Below are 10,462 nucleotides of genomic sequence, written 5' to 3'. Positions count from 1 at the left end.
AATCTGTCTGTAAACAATTCTTGGAAAAATGACTTGTCATGCACAAAAGTAGATGTCCTAACCAACTTGCCAAAACTATAGTTTGTACCAAGAAATTTGTGGAGTGGTTGAAAAATTAGTTTTAATGACTCCAACCTAAGTGTATGTAAACTTCCGACATCAACTGTATAGATCTCTGGCGAAAAATGTCCAAACCAAAGGCATCATGGAAAAAATATGTTGGCTTGTAGACTAATATGGGTTTTGTATTAGAAAGGTGTTTGAAAAGTTTGAAGAACGTAAAGTATATTCATGATGACTAATGGGTTTGTAATGGGACAGAGAGAAAGCTGAAGAATAACAATTACACAAATGGGGTATTTTGGGTGAACTAGGCTCCATGAAAGAGTAAAATATTTACATCGTCACAGCCGGACACCCTCTGCATGCACAGAAAAACCAGCAGGACAGGAAGAGCAACTCCACTACAAAGGCTGCATAACATGACTGTAAACATGATTTATTCATTTCACCAGATCACTCACTATATAAAATGTTCAAAAGTATTAGTGAGCTCACACACACATTTTTTTTTAAATGAACAGCATAAAAGTACAAATAGTTTCATTTTGAAAAAGAAGAAAGACCAAAAGATTTACAAATACAGCACCTTAAAAGTTGGTCAAATAAATAACCTGTAGATTTCACTTTAATTAATTTGATGTATTTTGAGTTGAAATAAGTTTGAAGATAAGATTTTAAAAAGTTTGACTTTCTATTGTGTGTGGGTGGATTTAAATATCGTTCTGTCTCAGGAGAACAACCTCATTTAGTCCATTGCCACGGACACAGGCTGCTGATGGAACTTCTGGTCGGAATAAGTATGTTAGCCGTTAAAGCTAGGCATGCAATCCCATACTTTTAACAGCGATAACAATCATTGGCAGGAAGACCATTCACTTAATGCTGTTCTGGGAAGAGTATGAGTAATCATGAGAGCGTAAGCACTCGTCCATCTTGAACACAGCTTGAGAGAGGTCACCAGCATTACTAGCAAATCCCTCAACTCTCACATATTGGAGGTAAATATCACTGACTGAGCAAAGTCATACATGTAGATTTCAAACCATTACACAGTACAACATCCTAATAAAATGTGGGCAACTGACCATGTGCATGTTATACATGATTAAACACTTTGGTATTCCTAGCTCCTCAAATTAAGCCACATTGAGTGACTGTCTAAAAACTTACTGAAATACATTTGTACTCACAAAACCATTAAATGTGTTGAACCCATGACATCGCCAATGATTCTGAAAATCAACAATTGGATTAAGGTAAGATACCCTCCATAAAATTCCCCATAGAAAATATATCCCTTTGAAAAGCTAAAAATATACTTTACAGGACTGGCTAGAGCTACAATCTCCATAAATTAAAATTCAAAAGCGTTCAATGTTTTTGCTGTGAATTAATAAAAAGTAAATTTCACCAAAGAGAAAAAAGGCTATTCATAAAAGGCTATACACGTTTCATACCGTTCCATCCTACTAAAACCTTCATAACTTAACCCCTGAAAAAACAACAATCCCTGAATTAAACCAATTAAAAGGCTAATGAACAGCGTTGTAAAATGGAGCTGATAGCCTTCCTACATACTGGAGCTGAGGCAGGCAGTGCATGGCTGTATTCTCTCTCTGAGCTCACACAGGCACAGCAGTGTTTTAGGCTTATTAGATAAAAAGGAGGCCCACTCAGTCGATCTCAGGCATGCAAATGCAACATTTGGCCATTCTGCCCTGCTTCTTGGTTGCCCTGAAGCCACCACTGTCCACTGTGTCCAGCAGTCCATCCTGGTAGAGACCAAACTCAGCAATGGCATCCTCCACCCGCGTGATGTAGAGCCAGCTAATGATCACACCGAAGAACTGCAAACACAAGGAGATTCAGAGTTATGGATGGGACATATGGTCTTAAACTATGGGCTTGGGGTAGGTGGCCACAAGTTCAATGTATTGTAGGCAGATAGCATATATTGGGGCACGTTGTATCTGCAGTCCATTACTGACCACTGCCTTTTTTCTTTGGGGGGGGGGGGGGGGGGCTTTCAATAAATAATGTCACATCATTACATTTTGTCCTTGATATACAACACTTTTCCAAAACATTAACAAAAAAAAGTCTGAAGTATGCCTTTTCAACCAACAGCACAAACCTGAAACAGACAAGAACTGCAATGATGTATGAACAGGCAAGCATAGCTTTTTCTGATTCTAAAGCTCAAGCTATGTGCTCTTACTGTCAACAGCCCTAAAAAAAAAATGATGTAGCAAATCACACTGCAGAGAATTTGATTTTACTTTTGTCAAGCAGCAGTGTGCAAAAAGCATGAAATAAGCCCTACAGTACATCTGCATCATCTTGAGGTAAACATTTCTGGTTAAGAATGCATGAAACAATTACTTTCTTTTAAAAAGTATCCTTGTGGGTATATGTCATGTTAAAAGTATTCAAGTGCTGCAGACGGCAAGTCAAGTCAGCTATGAAGTGACATCATTTTAGTTCCATAACTCGTTGACTGAGGGGTCTGAAATTTGACTTGGTTGTAATTTTGTGTGGAGTGTGACGTGACTATGTCAAGATAGCCTAGAATACAATCTTTTGATTGAAAGGGGTCTTGAAAAGTCTTCAAAATCTTGCTAAACTTATGTTATTTGTATTCGTTGTTTTCAGAGGAACAGATTGCATTTGGACACATAATTAACATGTGACATCATTGGGACTTCACAGTAGACTACAGTCTGTCTACAAAATTTCAAAAGACAATTTTCAGTCTTATAAGCATAACTTTTTTTCTATAAGATACAAGTGGTAATAATGTAATAATTATAATTGAACATAGCTAATTAACAGGAAATTATATGGAGCATGTAATGAACCAAGGCTCCTGGGACCGTTATGGAACACCTTCACCAACTGCAGAAAAAATATATACTTTCCGTATTTATAGTACCTAATTAATCCCAGCTATGGTAGAGGAGCATGGACATTACAAACAACAGTCCTTTAGGTTCCTTTACTCATCAAGGTCACACTTCAACAGAGAGGCTTCAACAGTGAACCTACATGGACAACACAATACATTTCCTCAATGTGTTCAGCCCAAGTCCGTTATTGAGAGGGTTCTTGCTTATGTCCTCCAACCTCCCTTACCCCAAAATGGCCTCATGATTAGTTCTCAACTGTAAGTAATGCACTAATCTAGACTCACTGCTGTGGAGATACTGGTCTGTCTTGGCCCATCTATAGCAGAACCAGGTAAACAACATAAATCAAAGTGCTGTCTCCATAGGGAATGTCTGCGAAAGGGGCGATGTGTCACATAAACCAATATGCCTAATCTTTGCAGTGGAGAAGAATTTATACCTGGGAGGCCCATGAAGCATGCCAAACACACTCATATTCTGAATGGATCTACAATACCAGTCAAAAGTTTGGACACACCTACTAATTCAAGGGTTTTTATTTATCATAATTCCATATGTGTCATTTCATAGTTTTGATGTCTTCACTATTATTCTACAACGTAGAAAATAGTAAAATAAAGAAAAACCCTGGAATGAGTAGGTGTGTCCAAACTTTTGACTGGTACTAGGTCCAAGATTCAATCCGATCACTATTTGGTCGGCTATGCACCTTTTAAGGGCAATGTTTTCCGCGTTTGTGGAGACCCCATTCATGGGAACATGGGCCTAGACTTTTCATGGTGCTCTTGTGTACCTGTAGGTTTGTGTTGCATATAAACAACATGAACCCTTCTAAAAGATAAGAGTAGTTAGGCAGCAGATGGGGGCTTGGCTTACAGTAATGCAATTTACAATAACATTACTCATACCTCAAAAAATGGATTTTGATTTTTCTACTGCAGATTGATAGTGGATTAAAGTTCCAGTTGACATATTATGGTGAGGATTAAACATTAATTTGTGCCAAATAACTCCAAAAAGCTCATAAGAACTGAAAAACGACTCAGAATTTGAAGGTGTAAATTCAATGTTGCATATTTGTCTTGTTTTCCCACTGTGCTTGATAAGATGGACATGGAATTTGAAACCAATGGAAAGTGTCCAACGTGCAAATCAATGATTAGTTCTGAGAGGCAGAAATTATAAAGTGATAAGAAAACACTTGTAGGGGCTTCCACTACTTACATTTTTTTTTAAATGAAGAAAAAAAGGAAAGCGCTCACAATATAACAGCATATTTAAAAAAAATCTTTAACCCCCCCCCCGAAAAGCAGTTTTTAAACCATTATGTGGAAACCAGTACCTGCCTCCTGCTACAGCCATTAACTAAAGAGCTGTGCCCATAACATTTCTGTGTGAATCATTACTTGTGTATTGTTGGTGGACATCAGATGTCAGTCTGAAATGTCATGGTGGTTAACTCTTACCTGGGGGAATAAGATGCCAAGCAGCAAGCCAGCCATTATCTTATAGTTATCCATGAACCAGATGAAAACAGCATCAGTACAACCTCTGATGTAGATGACGTTCTGCAAGTCCAGCCTCTAAGCAGGAGGGATATACATTTAAAATGGCAGGCCTTTGTGCAAATCTGTATGACTGATGTGTGTGTGATATGACCTTTCATACATATGTGATAACAAATAAAAAAATGAATGCACTGTCCCTCTGTAAACATCAATTTCCCATTTAGACTTTCACATTTAGAAATTGAGACCGTGAGAGACACTGAGACAAGATTTTGTTCAGATAGTCTTACCTCTTTGTCAAGGACCTTATATCCACATAGTGTGTTGGTAACTTCATTAGGCTGAAAAGGAAGGAAGAACATAATACTAAGTAAAAGTGATAACAGATTTGAGCACATTACTAGCAAATTACCCAAGCATATTTGAAGTTAGGATACATCCCTTGAGGATTATTCAAATAATGAATCATAATGAGGAATCTTCTCTACAATGTCCACCTGCTTTTCTACAATAGAAAATCAAATAGCTTATTTTGAAAGTACATGTATTTCTGTAGGCATGAAAAGTTGTGGAAAAGTTAATAAAATGTATAAACGTGGGAACCCTGTGATTGGTATCTTCTAAACTGGTAGTGGAAATATTAGATCTCATGTCAAAAAGGTTGGGTACGCCTGGTCTAGTTGAACTATTTTAGAAGTTTGGCCCTTGGCTAGTGATTGTGATGAGTGAGAGTGATCAATCAGTCCCAACATTAGGGAATGGATATGTAGACTAATATCCAGCCTAAGACCATGTTCAAAAGATCAACCAATAAATATGTTAAAATGTTAAATATTAGCTAAGACTTCAATGAAAATATTAGTAAGTAATGTGACCGAATGCTCCAAGTCTTATTGGAACAAGTTGACAAACATTGCTAAAATCCTAGCTTTGCCCCCCAGGATCCCCATTACTTATTAAGGAGCAAACAGTAGACAGTGATAACTGAGGGAAAACACACAACATGAATGACCCACACCAGGGAAATCTACTCGCTTCAGCTTGGGTGGTTCACAGCAGAGATGGAGTACCTTGTGGAAAACTGGTAAAAAGCTCTACAACTTTTAAACCAGACAGACACCTAACTCTCTTTTCATAGACAAAATGATGCTGTAAGAAGTTGTCCATTCTATTTTACTTGAATTAATTCCACTTGAATGATAGAAGGTATACATTATTCAGTGTACTTTGACATAAATATCCCTGAGCACTGAGCAACTGTGCATGTTCAGAAAACAAAATTAGAAGTCTTTTAATCTTTTTGTTCAATAATGACAGTTACCATAGGGGAGAACATGTGATATGGCCGCAAGACCATGGGCATTTTGACATGCATTAAAAAAAACTGGAACCTCAGGAAAGTTGCAGAGTAGAGGCACTTTAAATATCAATAGACCTAAATTGTTTTAAACAAAAACAGCTAAGACAGACATGTTCCAGCTTTTTATTCACTTCAGAGACTGGAATTTTAATTGGGAACAAACAATGCATTTTTTTGTCTCACCCTTTTATATGAAGCCTTGTGAGGTGTCAATATCTGGAGTTTAGAGATAAGATAATACATTCAGCCATGGGGATCGCTGAAGGTTATCTGCTTCTATATCTCAAATCCCAGCAACTATATGTTGAAAATCATGAGCTTGAAAGACAGCAAGCACATCTCTCATTATGACTTGCTATTTTTACCAATCAGGTTAAAACGTAATCTTTGAGATGACAGACAAAAGGTTTGCATGCCCATAATAAGATTAATAAATAGACCAACAGTCTTTTTTACCTTGCCATTTAAAATCAGGATAGCATATTAGGATTCAGAGCCAGATCCTCCTACAGTGGCATGGCAGCACGAGACCCCATCCCTAGCTGCCTGGGAGAATGTTATCTTTGTACTTTTTAAGAACACAAAGTGGTTGCCAGTTCTGCTGAGTGACATCCTGTCTGACCAGCTGTGCTCTCAGAGAGAGGGGATGGTTAAGGCTCACATCCACAGAAAGAACTCACAAAGCATGGGGTCTCTGTCTCCCTTCCCGGAGGGCTGGAGCCCTAGGAACTTGCCTGAAGAAAATCTGAGCTGATGATTCCTTGCCGTTCCTGTCCCAAGTCCACCTGTTTGAGCTGATGATCCTGTGCTGCTATTCCGACTGCAGCTGTGGACGCCTGACCTGACTTCCCCGGGCACGCTACAGCATCCCGGAAGAGCATCCCGGTGTCGCCTCTTCACTGTTGACGTTGAGACTGGTGTTTTACGGGTACTATTTAACGAAGCTGCCAGTTGAGGACTTGTGAGGCGTCTGTTTCTCAAACTAGACACTAATGTACTTGTCCTCTTGCTCAGTTGTGCACCGGGGCCTCCCACTCCTCTTTCTATTCTGGTTAGAGGCAGGTTGCGTTGTTCTGTGAAGGGAGTAGTATACAGCGTTGTACGAGATCTTCAGTTTCTTGGCAATTTCTCGCATGGAATAGCCTTAATTTCAGAACAAGAATAGACTGACGAGTTTCAGAAGAATGTTCTTTGTTCCTGGCCATTTTGAGCCTGTAATCGAATCCACAAATGCTGTTGCTCCAGATACTCAACTAGTCTAAAGAAGGCCAATTTTATTACTTCTTTAAATCAGCACAACAGTTTTCAGCTGTGCTAACATAATTGCAAAAGGGTTTCTAATGATCAATTAGCCATTTAAAATGATAAACTTGGATTAACTAACACAACGTGCCATTGGAACACAGGAGTGATGGTTGCTGATAATAGGCCTCTGTACACCAACGTAGATATTCCATTAAAAATCAGACGTTTCCAGTTACAATAGTCATTTACAACATTAACAATGTCTACACTGTATTTTGGATCAATTATGATGTTATTTTAAATGGACAAAAAAAATTGCTTTTCTTTCAAAAACAATCATAGTGTCATAGTGTGCAGCACAGATATGAAGCAGTCATTTTTAAAAATCATGTTAAACACCATGCAACTTATTATTTGACTTAAGAACATTTTTACTCCTGAACTTATTTAGGCTTGCCATAAGAGGTTAAATAATTATTGACTCAAGACAATTTTACATTCATTTGTAAACATTTCTAAAAACATAATTCCATTTTGACATTATGGGGCACTGTGTGTAGGCCAGTGACAAACCTATAAGTAATCCACTTCAAATTCAGGCTGTAACACATCGAAATGTGGAAAAAGTCAAGGGGTGTTAATACTTTCTGAAGGCACTGTACAAGGACCTTGAGCATTCCCTCCAGTGGCAAACTTTGCAGGGGAGGGGTCTATATTAAAGACAACTATGAGTTAATCACAACCTTTTAGTATGTCATATATCTGAGGATTCCATTGAAAATGTTGTGTGTCTATATAAAAAGTGTAATTGGTGTTACTCAATTTAAATGAAAGGAAATTACATTGTGAGCAAAATGACTAATCAATGGATTTTTAAAGGGTTAACGACCTTAGATATGAGCATCTGTGGCCTCCATTTAGGAAAATCCTCAATTACCTATGTTATTGGTGTTTCTATTCCTACTGGTGTCAATGTTATATAATTTATTATCAAAACTATTTTTAAAAAGTCATTCAGTTACCATATTAATTGATTTAGAATGGGAAGAAAAACATTGTGTTCATTTTCCCCATAATGCAATGCCCAAATGCGACCGTAATTCAAGAACGACCCTAGTGTTATATTTAGAGATCAGAACAACACGGAGGGGAACAAATATGGCATAGGAGGCATCTAGAGATAAACTAATCTGAGCTGTACTGATTAATAGTTTTCAACAAGTATGCAAATGTGTTAGGGGACATGAAGTGTTGTCATGGATGTGGTCTCTAATCAACCATTCTCTGCTGAAACCCCACAATGCTAAACAGTTCAATTATGAGTGTAAATAAGCAGAATTGGTTGTACATTTCCATGTTTCTTGCCAGACAAAAATTTGAATGTGTGATCTTCCCAACCTGAGATTTGTTTAGTACAAAGACACTAAGAAAAAGACAAAGTGACATTTGGAGACAATGGTAGCCTCAAGGTTAGAGTCTCGGACCAATAAGAGGAAGGTTGTCGGTTTGAATCACAGGGCTGACACGTAAAAGCAGACTGGAGTGAACTGCAGCCATAGGGTTGCTGGCATCATTATCCCATATGCTACCTACTGCCATTTTGAAAGAAACTGCTTCAGGGTCCCTGCTCTGCTGAGCTGACCCTGTGCTGCTCCCAGACTGTCATGTGTGTGGGGTGTTGGGTTGGGTTGGGTACTGTGACACCAAACAATTTGCGTTCAAATTGATTTAAATAAAGATCTATTATATTGTAATTTGCATCATGAGCTCTCAATGGAAGAGCAGCACAGACCTTGTTTTCGAGGCAGCAGGTATAAGGAACTCCACATGCCAGTGGTCCAGGAGCTGTACAGTTATGGTACATGTTCACTTCCCAGTCTTCATACTCCTGCCCTCCACAACACTTGAACTGTAAAGAACAGACAGTGACAAAGCACAGACTGACAAACATATTAATAAATCAAAAACAGTTCTAAAATGGTATTCAGCATTATGAAAAACCTAGGTTCCTCTTTAAAAAACACGCAATTTTAAAGGCTTACTTAAGCTGTCATAAACCCTTTATGCCTACAGAGATACACATTGTTTTAAGCAATTCATCCTATACAAGCTTTTTAACAGGTCCTTAAATCAGGCACACAATGTGGCATAACCCCTTTGTCAACCTCTAGCATGCCATTTGCTTACACGATTTGTGAAGCATAGACTATGAAGGCCTTATAAAAGGGTTTATGAACACGTTTTTTAAAATTGTGGATCATTTGAGCTTCAAATACATTTTCTAACTCTTCTGGTCTGGTACAGCAATGTTGTTTACATGTTGAGCTTTTGTATTAGCATAAAACACAATTTAGGTTTAAAGGAAGTATTTTGCAAGACTATAATTCAAAGGAGCTGAGCTATACACTGAATCTGCTTTGTCTTCAAAGCAAAGATCTGAAAAGGCTCTTAAAATGCCTAGAGCCATTGCTAGTAATTACTCCAATTACCTGGATAGGATTCTCTGAAAGTTTTAAGTACACTATTTCAGGAGCTATAGCATTATGGTTGGCCAATATCATTTTGTCATTTAGAATCCTGTAAAGTTTCAGTAAAGGGATCAAAATTAACACTATTATTTATAATGTGTTGAGGTACAGGTAACTAAAGGAAACAGTATTTTGGCAGTTACATGCAATTTCCACCTTCTGTGACTAGGTAAAAAAAATCTAGATTGTAAATCAATATTTTAGGAAAATCCGGTTTCTTTACCCATTAACAAATGTATTCCTGAAGAAAACTCCCAAAACATGGATGTGATGATATATACACTGAACAAAAATATAAAAACGCAACACTTGAGAGCCAGGACCACCCCCTGGGGAGCCAGGACCACCCACTGGGGAGCCAGGACCACCCACTGGGGAGCCAGGCCCAGAAATAAGCTTTTTGTGCAGATGGAACATTTCTGGGATCTTTTATTTCAGCTCATGAAACATGGGACCAACACTTTACATGTTACGTTTATATTTTTGTTCAGTATATAACTAATGAGTTGTAGTGGCACTGACATTATTGAGTTACAAGAACATGAGGGAGAGAGATATTGTGTGTGCTTAGGGAGATTAGCAAGTAACCTTTCCTCCAGCAGCTCATACAAGCACTTTGTACCAATTCATGGTTCACCACAGAGACCAAGTAGTCCAGTTCAGATTTTCATCAGAGTAAGAACTAACCCAAGCCAAAGCAATACTAAGCCTACTCTAGCGATCATTAAACAAATACTGGCCTGTGTTAAACGTCAGTTTTAAAACACACAAAACCTAGAAGCCAAATATACAAGCCAGAAATCAGAGGCTTGAGATGTGTGCATACATTTGAGTGCTATTAAAATATCCTGC

General features: G+C 38.1%; 1 protein-coding gene across 1 annotated transcript in view; it reads right to left on the bottom strand.

Annotated features, from left to right (window-relative positions):
- Positions 1-476: 476 nt before the first annotated feature.
- The window catches only part of tspan15 (tetraspanin 15), a 40,277-nt gene continuing 30,291 nt past the window's right edge, over positions 477-10,462 (bottom strand). The window contains exons 5-8 of the mRNA XM_029698927.1: positions 8,875-8,991; positions 4,768-4,818; positions 4,436-4,552; positions 477-1,910 (exon numbers count right to left, since the gene is read on the bottom strand). Of these exons, the coding sequence (XP_029554787.1) occupies positions 1,737-1,910; positions 4,436-4,552; positions 4,768-4,818; positions 8,875-8,991 (459 nt within the window). The 3' untranslated portion in view covers positions 477-1,736. The remainder of the gene's footprint in view (positions 1,911-4,435; positions 4,553-4,767; positions 4,819-8,874; positions 8,992-10,462) is intronic.

This window comes from Salmo trutta, chromosome 18 (assembly GCF_901001165.1).
Source record: "Salmo trutta chromosome 18, fSalTru1.1, whole genome shotgun sequence".
NCBI classification, from domain to species: domain Eukaryota; kingdom Metazoa; phylum Chordata; class Actinopteri; order Salmoniformes; family Salmonidae; genus Salmo; species Salmo trutta.
The sequence above is the reverse complement of the archived record's forward strand: the minus strand, read 5'-3'. Positions and strand labels throughout refer to the sequence as shown.